Source organism: Lepisosteus oculatus, chromosome 6 (assembly GCF_040954835.1).
Source record: "Lepisosteus oculatus isolate fLepOcu1 chromosome 6, fLepOcu1.hap2, whole genome shotgun sequence".
Classification (NCBI taxonomy): Eukaryota; Metazoa; Chordata; class Actinopteri; order Semionotiformes; family Lepisosteidae; genus Lepisosteus; species Lepisosteus oculatus.
Window position 1 is genome coordinate 24,992,996 of NC_090701.1, and position 21,058 is coordinate 25,014,053.

General features: G+C 36.8%; 2 protein-coding genes across 6 annotated transcripts in view; both read left to right on the top strand.

Annotated features, from left to right (window-relative positions):
* Nucleotides 1-7,732, top strand: part of trdmt1 (tRNA aspartic acid methyltransferase 1) — a 39,716-nt gene extending 31,984 nt beyond the window's left edge. For 4 of the 5 annotated variants that reach the window (XM_006634335.3, XM_015354477.2, XM_069191091.1 and 1 more), the window contains 4 exons: nucleotides 1,529-1,839; nucleotides 2,266-2,323; nucleotides 3,679-3,808; nucleotides 7,318-7,732. In XM_006634335.3, the coding sequence (XP_006634398.2) occupies nucleotides 1,529-1,839; nucleotides 2,266-2,323; nucleotides 3,679-3,808; nucleotides 7,318-7,418 (600 nt within the window). In that variant the 3' untranslated portion in view covers nucleotides 7,419-7,732. Of the gene's footprint in view, nucleotides 1-1,528; nucleotides 1,840-2,265; nucleotides 2,324-3,678; nucleotides 3,809-7,317 lie in introns of those variants that run through there. The other variant, XM_015354478.2, reaches the window with a different exon arrangement.
* Nucleotides 7,733-8,420: 688 nt separating this feature from the next.
* cubn (cubilin (intrinsic factor-cobalamin receptor)) overlaps nucleotides 8,421-21,058 on the top strand; it is a 130,872-nt gene continuing 118,234 nt past the window's right edge. The window contains exons 1-10 of the mRNA XM_069191092.1: nucleotides 8,421-8,741; nucleotides 9,006-9,135; nucleotides 9,558-9,653; nucleotides 10,131-10,169; nucleotides 10,786-10,887; nucleotides 11,910-12,013; nucleotides 13,476-13,602; nucleotides 15,159-15,327; nucleotides 16,155-16,286; nucleotides 17,500-17,595. Of these exons, the coding sequence (XP_069047193.1) occupies nucleotides 8,623-8,741; nucleotides 9,006-9,135; nucleotides 9,558-9,653; nucleotides 10,131-10,169; nucleotides 10,786-10,887; nucleotides 11,910-12,013; nucleotides 13,476-13,602; nucleotides 15,159-15,327; nucleotides 16,155-16,286; nucleotides 17,500-17,595 (1,114 nt within the window). The 5' untranslated portion in view covers nucleotides 8,421-8,622. The remainder of the gene's footprint in view (nucleotides 8,742-9,005; nucleotides 9,136-9,557; nucleotides 9,654-10,130; nucleotides 10,170-10,785; nucleotides 10,888-11,909; nucleotides 12,014-13,475; nucleotides 13,603-15,158; nucleotides 15,328-16,154; nucleotides 16,287-17,499; nucleotides 17,596-21,058) is intronic.

A 21,058-nucleotide genomic window follows, 5' to 3' on the forward strand; every position in this document is an offset into this window, starting at 1 on the left:
GACGGCGGGGTCTTGGTGGTTGTGTACACCTTTCACTTCTTAATCATCTTGACTGTTCTCCAACATTCAAGGCGTTTTCTATACCCATCTGCTGATTTGTACTTTTCCGCAACTTTCTTCCAGAGTTCAAGGTTCAAGGTTCCTTGGTGCAGATGATTGAGGTTTTGCATTGAAATACAGCCTCCAGATCTGAGAACATACCCATGCTGAATTTATCCTAAGACCATATGAATCAATGCAGTTTAACACTGGTTGAAGCTAGTTAACGTGGTGTGTGATTTTGAAGGCAATTGGTTACACCTCAGCTAACTTAGGTCTGGTATTACAAGTGTGTGGACACTTATCCAAGAGAGCTATTTCAGTTTTCATTTTAATTACTTTTCTAGAAAATTCAAAAAAAAATTTCAATTGGAAGTTGTATGGCAGGATGTGTAGATAAATGTGAAAACTTTAAAATGGGGTATAGACTTTCTGTAGGTACTGTAGGTGTACGAAGATACCTTGATGAGCCACACAATCAGAGACCTCTGTGTGCAGTAGTGTTTAGTGGTTCTCATTATTTCAGAATATCAACGCTTTTCTCTGTGAGGTTTTTTGCTCAGGTAGTGAATTTCAAGCATAGACTCAACCGTGAAGCTTTCAAAGTGAATCAGGAACAAAGTAATTGAAAAGCACAAATCAGGAAAGGGGTAGGAAGAAATATTTCTCTGAGCATCCGTATTAGCACAGTCTACTCAGTCATCATGAAATAGAAAGTGTATCTGTGTGGTAGAGTAGAAAATAATCCTTTATAAAAAATAAAGCACCTGAGTGATCTTGCAAAAATATGACAAAAGGGTACTGTGGCCAGCACAGCACATCTCAAAGTCAACAGCAAATCTACTGTGTACTAGAGAGAAACCTATTCTAGCCACCTAAAAACTGAAAAATGTTGAAAAAATTTACGTTTCAGCAGAGCAATGGCCCATAAAGCATGAGGCCTGAGCTTGAGCTACACTTGAGTGGTATAAGAATAAGAGAGTAAAGTGAATGTCAAGAAGAATTGGCAAAAATTACACCAAGCTGGTGTGCAAAGTTTGTAGAGATTTACACAAACAGTGTTGTGCCTTAAATTGCTTCCAAAGATACTTCCACCATATATTGAGTTCAGAGGTCTAAAAACTCAAAGAAAATTTATTTTTTTCCTCTTAACTTTTAACTGACTTTTCTCCTTAGAACTCATCAGGTTGAACATTTTTTAAATAAAATGTTTAATAAAATATTAAAGTGCATTTGCATCATTTTGTAATTTTGCATATTGGGACACCATAATAAGGTTCTGGATACTATGGTAAAGCACTGTATATGCGGAGTGCATTCAATTTACGTCACAACTTTTTATCATATAATTTATGTTCTATAGATTGAGTTTATGTTCTTTTAAAAAACTACAGATTAGTGAGGTGTGAAAGTTATAGTCAGCCTTGCTTGTAGACTGGTGGCTATAAGTGGGAGCTGGATCTAAAAAAAAGTTTTACTTCTGTCACAGATTATGGTGGATTTCCCTAGCTCTGGTTCTACAAACGTCAGTTCTTACAAGGAGTGTTCTGCCAGTAGTGAGCCTGGTCATAAGACAGGGGGAGAGCAGGCTGTTGTTTATAAGCTGGAAACTGCCAAAGACCTGGAAAGGAAGAAGTCCCAGGACAGTGATGTGTCAGTACGGAGGCTCCAAAACTACCTGGAGGAGGAGCCAAAGGACTTGACCCAGTACCTTCTTCCGCCAAAGACCTTGCTACGCTACTCCATGCTTCTGGACATTGTGAAACCCACCTGTAGGAGATCAGTATGCTTCACTAAGGGGTATGGCCTTTGGAGTTTTGCTGTGGTGCATTTGAAAAAAGGATGAATGCAAAACAATCTTACATTTATCAGTTTGAAATATTGAAATGTTTTCCTTTGATGTTTTTTAGCCTGTTTCTTTGAAAAATACTGTTTTTCCTAGGTTGTTTAACTTTACTTTTTTAGATCATTGTGTCCTTTTACTTAATTTTTTGCTCATTTTCTTAATGTCTGATACATTTTGACTGATTTACACTTCCCACTCCAACTAGTAAATCTGGTGTTTTCAGATATAAATGTCAGCCCATGTCAGGTGACCGGGAGACCTTAGATTCTGTGTTTGACTCTATGAAGTTGACTGCTTTTTGGATTGTAGAATGACACGGTACATTATTATTATTATTATTTTAAGCATCTAAGCTGTGGTGTTTTTATTTTTTTTTCCAGGTATGGATACTATGTAGAAGGCACTGGCTCTGTTTTACAAACATGTTTGAACACGCAGGTGCAGGCTTTTTTGTTGCAAACTAATACAATCAACTAAAACCACAACCACAAAAAAAAATTGTTATAACATTTAGAACATTAATATAACTGACTGATAAATTATATAATTATATAATAAAATAAGGAATAATGTGTTAAAAAATGTTAAAATAGTGTTTTTATGATTAAGCAAGATAAAGTGCAATGATTTTCCTTAAAAATAATAATAATAATAATAATAATAATAATAATAATTGCTTACACTTATATAGCGCTTTTCTGGACACTCCACTCAAAGTGCTTTACAGGTAATGGGGACTCCCCTCCACCACCACCAATGTGTAGCATCCACCTGGATGATGCGACGGCAGCCATAGTTCGCCAGAACGCTCACCACACATCAGCTATTAGTGGGGAGGAGAGCAGAGTAATGAAGTCAATTCATAGACAGGGATTATTAGGAGGCCATGATTGATAAGGGCCAATGGGAAATTTTGGCCAGGACGCCGGGGTTACACCCCTACTCTTTACGAGAAACGCCCTGGGATTTTTAATGACCACAGAGAGTCAGGACCTCGGTTTTACGTCTCATCCAAAGGACGGCGCCTGTTTACAGTATAGTGTCCCCGTCACTATACTGGGGCATTAGGACCCACATAGACCGCAGGGTGAGCGCCCTTCTGCTGCCCCCACTAACACCACTTCCAGCAGCAACAATTAGTTTTTCCCAGGAGGTCTCACATCCAGGTACTGACCTTGCTCGCACCTGCTTAGTTTCAGTGGCTGCCAGTTGTGAGTTGCAGGGTGATATGGCTGCTGGCTAGTTAAAGATAAAATGCTATAACTAATGTTATTGCAGTTAAAATGCTGCATTAATAATGCAAATTTGCATAAAATACATTGTTGACCTAGCAGTGAAACTCAGTTTCTATGATTATGAAACTGTCATGTCTTTATTGTGCAAATGTGGTTAAGTCATGCATTTATACGTCAACAGTTTGTGTTAAGGAACATATTACACAAATAAGCTCATCGGTATGTACTATTGTACTACTATCAGTAAAAATAATAATTTTACATTGAAGGAAATTGAACATTTTTGACAAACTAACTTGTGAAGGAATAATAAAAAAATAAGAAATAAATCACACAGTTCTAACAGTCATCAGACTATCGATCTTCAAATAGATTATCAGTTGTTGACTGTTATCATTAACCTTATTATCATAAACTGTCTTTTAGATAGGACTAGGAAGCAGATAGTTAAATTGAATTTTTCCAACAGCCATACTGTCATTATTCCAATAATAAGTTAATTATAAAGTGATCTTTTAAAAAATTGAGAAAAGTTAAATATTTTTTCTATATTCTCAGTTAGAGGATGTCTTCAAGTCCCTGCATTTGTTGTCAGATGAAGAGAAGCTGAATCAACTGTTGAAGTTAAAACTGCGTTACTTCACTCCTCGGGAAATTGCCAACCTTTTGGGCTTTCCTGCAGAGTTTGGTATGTTTTCAGTCAAATTAAATATTGATAATTTTATTGAAGGGCTTTACATGTTTTCCAGTCTGTACTTGAATTTTAACTGTTCCTTTTTTGTTTTTATTCTTAACATATTTTAAAATATTAAAATATTTCAGTTCAAATAATATTAAATCTGCTTTTAATTCCTATTGGTAACTGATTTTTTTTATCTGTTAAGAATTTAACAGTGCTTATCATGGCATTGAAAGTACAGATTGAAGGCCAGGGGTAAAAGAGTGTCCTGTCTGCTCAATAGGATTTTACAGTGTCTTCCTATCACAGACCCTAGTCCCACCTCACTGGGTGAGGTTGTTGCGGGGCTGCACAGTACATTAATTTTGCTCTTGCACCATCTCTGCTCACTTGTTTTAAGTCTTCCATCATGTCCTTCTGTGTGCCAGTACTCCATGCAAATCCTCCTAAATGATAGCTGTATTAGCGATGTCCCTCTTGGATTCATGGCAGTGATGCAGCATCCAACTCAGATGGTGCCCAGCTCAGGCACCATCCAGACATGTGGGGGGGAGAACAGGATAGTTTGGTTGGAACACGTGTATCTACCTGGAAGGCCAACACTGAGACACACAATATCATGTACAGCAGTACCAGAAGCCATAGTTACAGTGAGCTACTGTATGATGTAAGGTCTGAGTAGACTAGGCTAAAGTTATAGAGTTTCAGTCTGGATTTAAATCCTGAGATTGACTCTGCATCCCATATGTAGGCTGGCGGACTATTCCATAAACCAGGGGCCTTGTAGCTTAAGGCTTTACCGCCAGATGTTTTTCTATGAATATGTGGAATAAGACGAAGACCTGCGTTCTGTGATCTACAGTAAGTGGGCGACTTGGATTGTATGCATTAATAAGCTCCATTAAATAGACAGGTGCCTGACCTCTGAGAGCCTTATAAGTAAAATAATTTTGAAGTCTGCCCTGTACCTAACAGGAAGCCAATTTAGAGAGCTACGTATAGGTGTATATGTGCTCGTACTTCTTACTCCTAGTAACAATTCTAGCTGCCGCGTTTTTGAATTCACTGTAAGGTTTTAAAAGTGCGATAGGTGCTCCCTATAGTAGGGCATTACAGTAATCTAATCTGCTATAAACAAAAGCATGTATTAGTTTCTCTGTTTTGAGTGGAGAGAAAATACCTTATTTTTGCAATATTTCTTAACTGTAGGAAGCATGCATTCGATTCTGCATTAACGTGAGTTAAATGAGAGCCTTGTGTCTAAGATGACGCCTAAGTTACGTGCTGAATTTTGAGGCAAAATTTTAAACCCTCAAGTGTTGAGTGCTGAGGTTATAGCAGTCCTATCCGCACTGTTACCTCCAAACAACAGAACCTTAGTTGAGTGACAAAAAGTTTTCACACATTGAAGACTTTACTTAACTTTTACTTGTTACCTAAAGTGACAATTGATGAGTTGTCATTAGGTGTAAATGAAATGTATATTTGAGTATCATCAGCATAGGAATGAATGTTAATATTATGCTTTTGTATTATTCTGCCTAGTGGCAACATGTACAGAGAGACATGTACAGACAACAAAACTGTATGCATTAATAAGCATTAATTAATGCTTATGCTGGTCCGAGTACTGATTCCTGTGGTACCCCAAATTTGACTGGTGACAGTGACGAAGCAGTACAAATATAAGATATTTGAACATGGTGAAAATGGTTAGTTAAAGAGGAGGTAAACCAGTTAAGAACGGTTACATATAGGCCAACCTCAGACTCAGGCCTGTGTAACAAAATACAATAGTCAACTGTGTTGAAGGCAGCACTGAGATCTAGGAGCACAAGCACTGTTGCATTCCCTGCATCAGTCGCTAACAGAATATCATTTACAACTCCGTTAATGCAGTTTCAGTGCTGTGGCCTGGGCGGAAACCAGATTGGAATTTCTGAAGTATATTACCTGAATCCAGATAAGACTGAAGTTTGGCTGCAACTATTCTCTCAAGAATTTTAGATAAAAATTGAACATTTGAGATAGGTCTGTAGTTCTTGAGAACTTGTGGATCCAAATTTGGTTTCTTAAGCAGCGGTCTAACAACCGCTACCATAAATTGGTCAGGTACAACGCCTGATGCAAGGGACGTGTTCATCATACTAATTATAGGTCCCACCAGTACTTCGAGGGAATCTTTAACTAGTTGGGTGGGGATGGGGTCTAGCGGACAGGTGGTTGATTTTGTCTTAATAATAAATTTCTTTAGTTCAAATTCATTAACTAATTGAAAAACACTGAAAAGGTGCACACATTGATTTTGTACTAGATTTCTTTGTGGCCTGTTTGATTGTGTCTGAAGTCTGATGTTGTAAATGTTATTACATACTATTTTGCAAACTCCATGTAGGATTTGAGTAGTTAAGTTGCTGTATATACTTGCAGTTGCAGTTCTTCACTACAGACCGGTATGTACATATGACTTAATGCATTACATTAATCTCAAAGTGATATTTTGTTAATATCTTAGGGTCAATGTTGAAATGTAAGTGTTTATTTTCTTTTTTCTCTTTTTTCACAGTATGTCGGATCATCTGATGTTATTTGTAAAAATGTAGTACAGAATAAAATGAAAATAGAGCATGTTTCTGTAAATCAGTAAGACGAAATCTTTGGATTTTCCCTTTAATACCTTGTGAATGGAGTTAATGTTCTCCTGGTTTAAAGAGTAATGTTCTTTAAACTGAATTAATGGTTCAGTTCCACAGGACTCCAAATATTAAATATTAACTCTGCAACAACGCATAAGAATGTGGTTAGGCTGCATGCTAAGTTCAGTTCTGTCCCCTTTCTCCTGGATTGGTGTTAAATTTGTGATTTTCTAATCCGTGGGTATTCCTCTAATTCTATGTTTCTAGGGGTATATGAACTTCCTTAAGTAATACTGGGAAAATCTGTATTATCAACTACCTTTTCTAGATTTTCATTGTAAGTTTTTTCAGAATCCATTTAGTTTTTACTTGGAGTTTGTGTATTAAATGTCTAAATTAAGGTAAAATATTTTTTAATGCATCTTGATTTTAGTCTGTTAGGCCACATAATTAGTTTGGAAAGTTTTCTATAGGCACAGTATATACAGCATATATATTTAAACTTAGAGGAAAGATGTGGTTTAGGTCTTAAAGTTGCTGTAACAACAGGTCACAATTGTAGGGCTGGAAAGACAGATTTTTTTTGAGATGCAGATAATGAACATTGAATTACATTTAGCTGTTATGTCTAGTTTTCTTCATCTCTCCAATTCTGCCGCTTTGGTTTGATAGTGTGTACACACATTTAGATGTTCTCTTGCTTACAAATTGTACGAGGAGAAACCCAGATTTGAAGGGAAGTGACCTTTATCATGTTATTTAGTGTATAGATGTTATACAAATCATTTTGTATTAAGCAGCCTTATTGTGACCTTATTTTTTGAGAAGCACCTTCTTAAATGAAGTCCAATTGTTCCATCTTTACCTTCTTTTTTTTTCCAGGATTCCCTGAGAAAATAACCACCAAAAAACAATATAGGCTCTTGGGAAACAGCCTTAATATACACGTGGTCTCCAGACTCATTCACCTGATGTTTGCATAGCCACTGAGGAGACATCTTAATGAACTACCCAGTCCTTCACATCTGAAATGCAGCCTCCTGTAGAGACATTTGAAACACTCACTGGGTTAAAAGAAGACTAATGTCCAGCAATCTGACATATACAGCACAAACCAGGAGATAACATTTAGAGCAATCCTGCTTTGCTGACAAATTTATCCATTTTGGTTTGAGTGGTGCACAAGTAGCTGTCAATCTAACATCAGTTTGGAATGGAAATTTGACTTTAAACTTTCCTTTTTTATTTTCTAAATGTATTGCCATAATTTGTTTTAATAAAAAAATCATAAAGTTGTCATGATGGTCACGATGTCATTGTAATTGTTTTGTTGTATTTTAACATGCCAAATTCTCAAACATTTACTTTTGTGTTAATTTTATTTTTTTGTGGCACTAAGGACTCAAGGTAAATACATGCATCTCTGTAGTAAGTATGCTTACAAAAGAAATGGGATATTCCAAATAATTTGGAGTGTCAAGGTTGCTGGTATAGGAGGTAAAAGACATGGGAGATGCTTAAAAAAGAGTTTAAACCTCTACAGAAGCAATATCATATTAAAGTTGTTTTTGGTGTTTTCTAGAGTTTTTGTGTACAATGTATACTAGTTTTAGTTTTTACTGTGTTGGTCCTTGTAAAGAATTTTGGTAATGAGTTTACTTTCACACTTTCAAAAGTTTTTTTTTTTGTTTTCACAAAAATGATGTACTGTAATTTCAGAAGAACTGAATTTAGTGTAACTTCAATAAAGCTTGATGAAATTTGAATCCTTAGTATACTCTTAAAAATCCATAATACATAATTTTAAAATAATTTTTAAAACATTATTTGGATTATCATATCAGTGAAACGAGAAAGGGTTTATTCACTTTGTCCAGATCAGCAAAAAAGGTCAGGCTGTCACCACTCTGGTTAAATATCTATTACAGCATGTGATTCTTTCACGTACTCACAAAATAATAAAATGAAGCAGAAAGACTTTAGGTTTAAAGTTGAAAAACATCAAGTGATGCACTTTTCTGGACCATATAATTGGCTCTCAGACTTCCAGGAGGTGTAATCTACATTCAGAACAGAGCAAAGTGCATCCTCCTGAGTTAAAACAGTACAGCGTTGAGGAGTGTGGTATAAATTTTTAACTCTTGCTCCTTGTGAGACAGTAGGAGCAGGTTGTCAGTGTCAGCACACATGGCTTGTGCTGGTCAGCTCCCCTGGCTGCTGGTCATCTTCCTCATCATTGCAGGAATAAAATGCAGTTCTGAACAGTATGGGGGCAGTAAGCAAAAGAGAGACATATCCAAAGATCAGTGAGTACCACTGCGTTTCTATAGAGATGGTAACATGACGGTAGTTTTTTTATATTTTCTTAACTTTCCAGTACCTGCTTCAGAGATTGTTCTGTTTTGTATTACATTTATGGTTAAAGACAAAACTATAAATCCTACCAGATATTTCTAAAGGAAAGGTAAAGGGTTCATTCCATACTGAAAAGAAAAGAGACACAATATTTTGGCTGTGGAGCCTTTGTCAGGTGTGGAATGTATTATTTACTGTATTTCTGTGTTTAAAAGGCCTCGCATGACATCATCGGAAGGAAACTTAATATTTAAAACTGGAGATTATAAATACATCATATTTCAGCCAGGTAACCAAGGAAGTGTAAAAATTGGAGAAGAAAACCTGAGTCAACTTATAGATCAGGTAAACTGAGAATAAGTGCTGTAACATAACAGATATTTTTCCACGTTCAGTTATGGGTTCATTCTGTAACTCTTAATTTCTCCTATAGCAGCATTTTTATATTTTAATTCTTAGTTTTCACATGAATGCTAATTTTTTGTTTAATCCAATATCTTGTGCGTCAATTGTTGTATTGATTATTCTATAGTTTCCATTTTCACTAAATAAACTTACATTTGCCTTGGTTAATGGCATGATTAACAAGATTAATGTTAAGGAAGTATGAAGTTCTTAACAATGTGTTTCAATTAGTTTATACCAACTCGAAAAGAAGATATTATTTAAGCTGAAACATACATGCATGCCAAAAGAAAGTGAAGGATAAACATGTTCAATTTCTCTTTCTTTAAACTGGAAACATGGAACTATCATCTAAATTACAGATAAAGAAAAACAAAGACGACATTACATTTATTAAGGCAAATGGAGGAGGAACATCTCAGAATGTCACAGACCAGATCAACCAGTTGCGTACAAGGGTATGTGAAGCTGGAATAAAGCCCTATGGACAGAAACACTACTTGAAGTTTTTTCCAACAAATGTCAAGATTTAACATAAAATTAAAACAATTGCTAACTTTTTAAATTGTGAATGTCTCCTATGATTCGTCTATTTATGTTAGATGCCCATTTATTTTTGAAAAGAAGTTTCATACACTACAGTATGTATGTCTTTAAGAGAGTTTTGTAATACGTATAGTGAAACTCCTGACATCAGACAGAATGGATTTTTGACACTAACTAAAGTAGACAATACCTTTCTAGTACAACATAATGGTCCCTTTTGGAAGTTGGTTACAGGATTCCTTAAGGATATCAAAGAGAAAGTGCTTCTGCAAAAGAAATGGGATCGGTGTATCTGTTTTTGTGTAAATTTTTGTATATGATGAACAGTTTATATGAAGAAACACTTTAATCTGTACTTAATTCATTAATGTCCTCAACGTTAATTCCAGATGACGACATTGGAAGGAAAGGTTCAAAATATAGAACAGGTAATATAGTATTTTTATTGTCATTTTGAGAAAATACATGTGGACAGTTACTTATAATAATGTGCTGAACATCAAAAGAAACTCATTAAAATTGAGCTCTATTGATCTGTTACAGAATGAGCTGAATGAGGGCTCAGAGAGCTGTGAACTCACAAATGCTTGTCCAGGGTCTATGAGGGGAATGATGCACAATCTCACAACTTAGTTGCTTCTAGCAATGGCCACTTAAGTTATTAACCTGTGCATTAATGAACTGTAGATTCCCTGTTGATCAACCAAGCTGATGTCAATCAGCATAAATTAAATTAAATTAGGTCATGTCTATTACATTAAATGTGGATGACATGTTACAAAAAATATTTTGCAGTTATAACTAGTTTTATGTGATTCTTAGTACATAATTTTATATTTTGCAAAGTGATCATATCATTTTAAATGTATACTGCTTCTAAAACGTCTTGAATAAATCTGCTTAAAATGTTTTTCTAGCATGTACAGGTTAACAATTAGTCTCTGATTATCTTGTCTGTCTGGTCATTAGTTCATCCATGCAGAATGTTAGACATATATTTGTGCAGCAATAGTAAACTACAATGCAGACTCTTCACTTTAATAGACAATACAGAGAAAGACCTGCAGCAGCAATCCTTGTCAGAACACTGGAACCTGCCTGAGCCTACTGGATTCTTACCACTGCATATGTCCTAGCAACTGGCAGGTGAGCTACATTTCAGCTGGATGCTCTCAAACATAACTTTAAATAATAACAATGAAAAAAAACTGAATGCTTAGTGAGCATTCATCACTAAGAATCCCATAGTTGTTATTCTTCCCAAGTTGCAATTGTACCATATCTGATACTTAAAAGACATGCACCTTCTTCAGCTTCCTTTTAAATCCTGAACCTGTGCTCTAGTTCTTGTCTTTTTGTAAGTTAGAGAATACACAATAAACACAATTAAAATCACATATTCATTTCTTTCTTAATTATATTTTCAAAGTGATATGGAATAAGCTTCAAATGTGATCAAACCCTAATGAATATTTGAAAGACACTGTCTTTTGAAAATAAAGAACAAAGTTCTTTGGTGTATTGCTGATTCCACTACATTCTAATTTTTGTCTGCAGTAGCATTATTGAACAATCTTTCTTTAGATTTGATGCACATCTAAGGGCCCATTGAAAAGTAAAGAAATTCCATTTAATGTTGGGAGAAACCTTGAGAAAACCCTCACTGGCAAGAGGAGAACATGTAGATTCCTCGAAGAAAATGCTTGGGCTGGAACCGGGATCCAGTTCTGTTAGCAGCACTAACTGCCACAACATCTATCCATTTTCAAACATCCAATTCAGAGTCACAAGGGATTCGGAGCCTATCTCAGCAAGCAACAGACACAAACAGGGTACACCCTGGACAGGATGCCAATTCATCACGGTACACACAGACACAAACATAGTTGTAATTAGGTTGATGTATTAGAACATTTATATTGCTATCTTCTATTTTTCTCTTTAAAAGAGAATGAGACTTTCACATCTTTGCACAGCTGTTAATTAAAAGAAAAGTGTATGTTTTGTATGTTTATTAAAAATATTCAAAACAGAACAGAGGACCATGAATTACAATGCATGAATTGTATTCCCATCTGTGGCTCCAGACACTATACTGTATCTCTCCTAAATCTGTTATCTCCGGCGGACTTAATATTAAGAATATTATTTACGTTTTGGCAATTTAGGGGCCGACATGCGCAGCTGACGTCAATGAGTGCCAGATTTATGCAGGAACACCCCTTGGTTGTCAAAATGGAGGAACATGTGTCAATGATCCAGGATCTTATAGGTAATTGTACACTTTGGTTCCTGTGTCTTTTATTCAGTGGTGTTTGGAGGTCTATGAGGAATGACAGCATGCACCACCTTTCCACCTACAGTATGCTGGGAAGATTGGACTTTACAGAAATTTTGGATTTTTAGGGACTACTTATCTAATTAGGCTAAGACAGTGTTAATGGTAGATTCTGTATTTCTTGTGATATTCTTAGAAAACTTCCAGAGAAGGCTATGGTCTGAAGAATAACTGAACTGGAGGCTTCAAAATGAATGGCTAATGGTGTGACTGTTTTTTGTGATGTTTTGTGTTTGGCTATTAGTAATACAAACTATTAAGCTATACTATAAATATAAGTCAAATATAAATCTAAAAAATCAATTAACTCACGTTTCTAATCTAAAAACATGACATTTGTATTTATTGAATAGCTCCGATTCACTTTTTATATTTTTGAAGAATACAGGACCAGCTGACATTTACAGGATGTTCATGAATGTTCTGAACATAATCTATGCTTTTGTTTTTATTATTGCTTTAATGGCCTTAGCTAAAAAAAACAGAACAATAATTGTAACAGAGCATCACATAGACAGGGGAATTATTTTAGAAAGCTTCTATCAGAGCTGTTATTGGCTTAAAATGTTTCATTAGGCCCTATGTAGTTCAGAAAACAAGACAGTGGGGATTTAAGCAAAATGTATCAGGCATATGACACTTAATTAATACAATATTTGTGTTAGATTATTGATGCACTTCTTGTTCAAATGGGTAAATCTCTATTATTTAGTTTGGGTTTCTGCAAAGATGGTGAGAAGAATGACAACATAACACTGAATTATTTTCTGCCTTTCTGTCTTAATTTCTCATGACGTGTACAGCAGTTGCACTGAAAACAATGTTTTCTCAAAACAGAAATCAGCATCAAACACAGCTGAATGGTCCGTTGGTTTAGATCTTTATTCTTACATGTTTAAAATATTAAGTTCCATTTCCTATAACTTTTACTGCTAAACCTATGGGACTGCATAAAGTTCTGTTATTGGTGCTGTGATATTCTGAAATGAAACAGCACCTGCAACTTGATTAATTTATTACTAGTAAAAAAACAAAAAAGACAGTGCAGATAATAAGCTAGAATTGTAGTTGGTGATTTATTGCAAGAAATCAGTTAATAAAGGTAATTCAGACACACACTAGTTACAGTAATGTGACTTGAAATACAAACACATAAAAGATTAAAAAATATGATTAGTTTAAGGAAATGAAACGTGCCCCAACCCCCCCATCTATTTCTATCCTTTAGATTAAATATTCATTGTGATCATTGAAGATCCCATTACACTCCTTTTCTGTTGTCTGTTATGAAGATTGTCTCTTCCTGTACAGTATGTGAAATGCTTTGGGATAATAAGTACTAGACAGATATAAGTAATCATTAATATCTCTGTGTGTCTGCTCTGTTTTCCTCCAGGTGTAACTGCCCTCCAGAGTGGTATGGACCACATTGTGCTTCTCGCTATGATGACTGCGAAGGTGGCTCTCAGGATCTCTGTGAACATGGTATCTGTATCGACTCGGATAGAGTCATCCCAAACCAGGTGAACTGCTTGTTGCTGATCTTTAAAATCAAGACAACAAAACACGGTGTTTAAATAATTACTGATGTTGACATTTTCTCAGGTATTAAGGTGTAAGATGTTTCTGATGTATGAGCAGTTATTAGTTCCATATTGTTATTTCTGTTAAAAAAAGAGTCATCTTTTCTGACTGCTCTATCTTTCTTACACCCGAAGCAGGCTCCACAGCCGAAACGTTGTTTTCTTTCTTCTCTTTTCAGCATGGAATAAACCTATTACTTGTTCCTGTGTTAAAAAAGAAGCCAGCTTCTTTTGATCTTTTAAAGACTACATAAAACAACAGACTTTTGAAAAGAAGCACCTGAAAAATGTTTCCCAGAACATTAATGAGATTAATAACAAATCAAATAATTGGTTCACACTAATGAAGTCTGTCTATTTTTGTATATGCATACTATACTATAGAAGGAGTAAATATCTCTCAAGTAAAGCAGATCCTTTGGTTGGTATGCTGAATCACTTGAAAACTGACTATAAACTTATTTCTCAACAGCATATTTGTGAAAGCTCTTAGGATTACAAAACAGGAGTGGGGATGAATAGATTTTTATGTACATTTAATAAAATACAAGGAGCTAGCAAGCACACTTAATTGCCCTGTGCAGTTAATTTAAAATCACATTAAAAATGTATATTGAAAAATAAATTGTTAAAGAAAAGGATTGAGGAATAACATGTTTTTACAAAGCACACCAACCAATGCCATGGTTTCTCAAGGAGTGTAACATCTATGAAAGATATTTGTTTATATTTGACTGTAGTGAGACATTGGTGCAAGAGACATTCTTCAGATTACATATATACATTATATAATTGTGTTCAAATGAAGTAATGTAATTGTCATTTACCGATACCTGGTTGAGTTGTTGCAGAATATTGCAATAGCTTTTTCTCTTTAACATGGTTTAAAAAATATCTAGTTGACAGGAGGACAGTCTTAGAAACTGCAAATCAAACAGGTTTTGTAAGTCACCCTTAATCATTGTTCTATAAAGATTCGTAATGCAATGTGGGGAACCACAGTGGCTTGATGATAACTGCTGCTTCACAGCTCTTGGGACCCGAGTTTGAATGTAGGACTCTAGGACATGGGTTTTTGCTGGGTGGTCCAGTTTCCTCTCACACAGCATATCCAAAGAAAAAAGCTATCTGGTTTCTTTAACGTCTCATAATTAGCCTCTATAAAGTATATGTCCTGCGCTGGACTGAAGTCCCGTCCTTAATTGAACTCATTGTATGCTAGATTATACTTTTATATTATATTTTGTTAAAGACTTTGACCTAAGTAGTTAGGTGTCTTTGGAAAATATTTGTTTCAGAAGATTGAACTCTGAAATGTATTTAATTTCATTTGTAGGACTTTAGCTCTGCTCATCCATGACTGGTAATCTCTGGTCTGGTCATATGTAGACAATTCATAGCTGCTTATTGTAGCTGCACTGGCTACACGTTAAGGGAACAGCTGTGGCAGCTCTGTTGTACAGGACTTTTCATTAAGACTTTCTTTCTGTTTTCAGCCCAAATACAAGTGCATATGTGATGCTGGGTGGACAACCCTCCCTGGTAACCCGGCATGTACAGCTGACATCAATGAGTGTAACCTTCCCAACAAACCCTGCTCCACCAACCCACACGTGGAGTGTTTCAACACAATAGGCTCCTATTACTGTGGTGCCTGCCCAGCAGGTAGAATGTCTTTGTATTAGCCAGTACTCTATTTCAACAACAGGTTCTGATGCAAAATGTCTCATCTTGATTTAACAAAGTAGCTCAATGTCCTTCTGAAGCATCAGAAAAGGCTTGTATATGGAGCAGTGCTCTTGAATGTGGATGGCATTCACAGGATGGAGAGTCTGTATCACAAGATCCAGTTCAGCAAAGTAATACATAAATAGAAAGGGCATCATAATGTCAGAAAATCGGTTCAATTGCCTAAAACAATTTTAAAGGAAAACCTAAAAGGACAGAACAAGAACCACATGCATATCTAATAATACAATCTAATTGGTATGAATTATATAAAGCAAAAGTCCTTGGTTTCATTAACAAATAATCAATTTTGAATGTATTATATGTCAATACAAAAAACAATGCATTTTAATTTTTATCTAGTGTACTTCATACTTGAACACAATATGCTCCAGTTAGCAGAATTAGCAGTACTAAAGTTCAGTTTAGATTTAAAGAATATATAGGCTTAAAGGCAGAATCACACAGGCGAATAGCACCACAGCTGAAAGCACTGTGCTTAGCTGTGTGGAATCAATGCCTTTGGACTGAAAATATATTAGGTTAGGCTTCAATTAAAAACACATGGAATACAAAAACAATAAACTATGACAGCCTTAAATAAATAATTGCAGCTTTTAAACTAGTTCAGCTCAATTTTGGGTGACTGTTAAAATTTTTTGCCTGCCTGTTACAAGCTATTTATGATTCTTCTGCACGCATGGAAAGGTGTTTTGAGGTTTTGTCCCAGTAACAGCCAAACTTTTGTTACCCACGTCTTTCAGGCTGGCAAGGGAATGGCTACAGTTGTCAAGATGTTAATGAGTGTACAACCAACAATGGCGGCTGTTCCACCTCCCCAATGGTGCAGTGTTTGAATACCATGGGCTCTTACCATTGTGGACCCTGTCCTCCAGGTAGGCACCAACAGAATATAATGGAAAAGTCACTGTGTTGTTATATCAATCAAATGTGAATTCACTTATAACCTCCCCTACGTTCATGTATGTTCAACACAGTAGTAAGTTATTCTCGTTTTTGAATCTGGGCCATCAGGTGCCATTCTTTGAATGTGACTGAGTGACCTCTTTGGTGTTCCAGGAATATGCAAGTTGAAGTGTCAAAGTTGCATCTATCCTCCCTGAGAGGCTCAAGTTCTCTTGCTGGCACTGTGGACTCTCAGAGTGAATAAAAAGCAGATGATCAGGATTTGGGTTAATGGAACTGTCAAACTAAAAAAGCAGATTATCAGAATTTGGTGTGTTTTCCCAGGCTTGATAATATTTCATAATAATTGGCTGATTCATCCCCCCACATTATGTGTGCTCTCGTGCTGCTTTGGTCCTTAACGTTGTTTGCTAATTGAATTAATTAAATATTATATCTTTACTTGTAATAAGTTAATGCTACTGGTCATCTTTCTCTGCATTTTTGTCTTAACACAGACGTTGGTTAGACTGATTGGACTATTTTTTTAAACATTTGACGACAAAATTGTATTTAAAATAATGGAACCGCCATTAAATATATGTTGAGAACCACAGAAGAATACTACCATTGTTTCCTTCCTGGAGTGCTGGAAGCCAGATGACAAATTAAAATTTGATGACTCATGCACATTATCACACTGATTTAAAACAGATGTGCTTTTGTGCTGAAACCAGTCCCCAGCTGTCCTGAGATTAGCTGCTTCAGCTGAGATGTCTCAGTCAGCAACTTGCTGTTCTTTTCAGGGTTCAAACTGAATTATTATTGAGAAATATTCATAATATGTAACATTAGTATCCTAATATCCAGGGACACACTCTGTATTTGTTTCCTAAATTAATTTACTGGCATTACAGAGTCTGGAAACATGAACATTTCTTTGCTTTTAATAGTTTTTATATCATTTTATGTATTTACATTTGTTTTTTATAAAGATTAAAAATCACTACTCTCAGCACATTCAATTTCCTTTGTTAGATTTACCTGGAGCCTGGGGAACTTGAAAAGAAAGGCCTGGGATGTTAGCAATGGGGAAAGCAACCCTTGAGGTGGTTTTATAGAACTGCTTGTTGTTCCATGAGATACCATACATGCGATTCTGATTTCTTCTTCTTTTTTTCCTAATTTTCCGCATGTGAGCAGGCTATGAAGGAGATGGAAAGACCTGTACACAGGCTAATGTCTGCTCTGTAAACAATGGAGGGTGTCACCCACTGGCAACCTGCACCTCCAGTTCAGGTATTTTAGCATCAACAGTACATTGGCTGTAAAATTGCTGTGATAAGGTATAAAAGAAATGCCAGACTTCTGTATGATCCCTTGTTTGTAATAATAGGAAATGTTATGAAGAATCAAAGGAGTACTATGAATGCAGCAGTATAAAAGATAAAGATGGAAAATAAACATGCTTAGTAGTGGTTAAGAACCAAGAATCGTGTAATGTAGAAAATCTGGCCAGTAGGGTCCCTACTTCCTTACGAAAGATATCAAGGTTGCCAGATATCTTAAGTTCATGTTTTGAATATTTGAGAGGGATACCTCTCTGGAAAATACAACATAGAGGTTCAACACAGCTATAAATAAAGAAAACTACAACAGGCCAAGCAGACAAAGCAGTTTCTTCTGTAGAGACCACAGAGGGAACAAGAATAAACATTACGTAGCTTCCAAAGCTTGATCTGGCTGTCACAGACTCTAGATATCTCACTTATTAAACTCTTGTGGGATTCATCTGTGTGTTTGTGCATTGTTACGTATTTTGACTACTTGTTTATATTCCATATATTCTTATTGAAAAGAAATGTTTTATCTTATTTCATGATTTATCTACGTCAGACCTTTATATTGTACTGGATGACAGTTACTTAAGTCCTGCCAGGGGCCAGTACTACCAGTACTTAGTTTGCCAATGTATTCTTGGCTTGATACAGAACACTGAACCTTCAGTTTGTCAACACTGGGCTGAGAGAGTTGCATCGTTCCTTCAATCAATGCTGAATCTCTTGTAGGAACAAGGTATTTGCAGTAATAACCAGATGTTTAACCATACTGTAGTTATTGTAATTGATTGTTTCTTAATTTACTCCTTATAGTAACACTTAAAGGTTTATTCCATGCTGAAAAGAAAAGAGACACAACATTTTGACTGTGAAGAAGGCTCCACAGCTGAAAAGTTCTCTTTTTTTTCTTTCAGCATGGAATAAATCTTTGCAGCCTACTCATGCTGATGCAGCTACCTACTTGAACTACGATATAGTAACTATGGTTTTCTGAGGAAGTGCATACATTATAGACCTGTGATTCTAGTCCACCATTGGAATTATTCAAATTATATATACAATTATTGGTTGTTTTACCAATATGCACTTATAAGCATCAGCAATATGAACACAGAACTGATGCTTTTTAAATTAATCTTAGCTTTTAACAAGGTCATTTATTATTTAGATTTACTGTACCTCTGCATTAAGCACTGAGTTTCTGCACATCCCATACATTATGTGGACTGTCACTGTTCAACAACTCGGTGCAATTTAAGGACACATTCTTGTAAAGAATTAATATGCTTGTTATGTATGTAACATTAACAGCACACTAACGTAACATCAGTAGGCACATCTAGTGGCACAGTATAGTTCAAGTAGGTAGCTTTGTCAACAAGTGAAGGAACAAGTGAAGGTTTATTCCATGCTGAAAAGAAACAGTGTTTCAGCTGTTTCAGTGTTTCAGCTGTCGAGCCTTCTTCGGGTGTGAAGACGAAGAAGGCTCCACAGTCGAAACGTTGTGTTTCTTTTCTTCTCTTTTCAGCATGGAATAACCTTTTTACGTGTTCCTTTACAGTATAGTTTCTACAAGTTCAGCCAAATGGAGGAGGACACGTTTGTAAACAAGGTGAGGACAGACTGACCAGTCTTCTAAGAGTGTTTGGTTGCTTGGTAACAGCTTAAGCATGTTTGAGTGAGCATAGAAAAAAGTTGAAAAAGGTCATTTGATTTTTGGTTAAGCATTCATTAAGCCTCAGGAGTAAAGAGGTTATCTGGAATAAAAAACTGCTGAAAAGACCCCAAGTCTACAGGGCAAGTATGTTCTGAAACTCTCAGAGCAGGACGTGCAGAAAACCCAGAGTAGGGTGAAAATCTGTAAGGCTGCAGGGCCTGATGGGATACCACCCTGCGTTCTCAGGATATGTGCAGCCCAGCTGACCACAGTGTTTACAGACATCTTTGACTCCTCCCTGTCACAGTCCATTGTCCCCACCTGCTTAAAAAAACACCATTGTTCCACTCCCCCAAAAGGCAAAAGTGACGTGCCTGAACAATTACTGCCCAGTAGCATTAACATCTGTGGTAATGAAATGCCTGGAGAAGCTGGTGTTGTCACACATCAACTCTTTCATCAAGGAGTCCCTTGGCCCCTTGCAGTTCACCTACCAGAACAACAGACCAGTGGATGATGCTGTCTCCCTAGCTCTACATACAGCCTTGGAACACCTGGACACTAAGAACTCATATGTGAGAATGCTGTTTGTGGACTACAGTTCAGCATTCAATTCCATCATACCCAGCTAACTGGTGACAAAGCTCAGGGTTCTAGGACTGTACAGCTCCGTCTGCAATTGGCTATTGGACATCCTGCTGAGGTGGTATCACAACAATAAACTGGACTTGAACGTGAGTAAAACTAAAGAGCTAATAGTGGACTTTCAGAGGCACAGGCCGCATATTCACAGTCCATCAACTTAACATTGATGGGACCGAAGTGGAAACAGTCACCAGCTTTAGGTTTTTGGGAATTTACATTTCTAATGACCTAATCTGGACTGTGAACATGGACATTATCTTGAAGAAGGTCCAGCAGTGCCTCTATTTCCTGAGGTGCCTCAAGCGATGGTGGATGCCAGTACCTGTATTGGTGAACTTCTACCGCTGCACGATAGAGAGCCTCCTCACCAGCAGGATCACCGTTTGGTACAACAACACCTTTTCTCAAGAGAGAAAGGCACTGCAGAGAACTGTGAATGTGGCCCAGAAGATCATCGGCTGTGGTCTCACAGAGATTAAACAGCTCTATGAGGACTGCTACCATGGTAGAAGTATGGCCATCACAGAGGATAGTCACCACCCCGGGCATGAGCTCTTTACCCACTGCCCTCAGGCAAGAGATACATGAGCATGCGGACACTTAACACCAGATTTTGCCAGGAGCAAGGAGCCATATCACCCTGCAACTCACAACTGGCAACCCACTGAAGCTAAGCAGGTGTGAGCCAGGTCAGTACCTGGATGAGAGACCTCCTGGGAAAAACTAAGGTTGCTGCTGGAAGAGCTGTTAATGTTATGTGGGTCCTAATGCCCCAGTATAGTGAAAAGCCAATGTCCTTCGTATGAGATGTAAAACCGAGGTCCTGACACTCTGTGGTCATTAAAAATCCCAGGGTGTTTCTCGAAAACCCTGGCATCCTGGCCAAATTTCCCATAGGCCTTTACCAATCATGGCCTCCTAATAATCCCCATCTATGAATTGGCTTCATTACTGTGCTCTCCTCCCCGCTGATAGCTGATGTGTAGTGAGCATTCTGGCACACTATGGCTGCCGTCGCATCATCCAGGTGGATGCTGCACATTGGTGGTGGTGGAGGGGAGTCCCCATTACCTGTAAAGTGCTTTGAGCGGAGTGTCCTATATATAAGTCCTTTATAAGT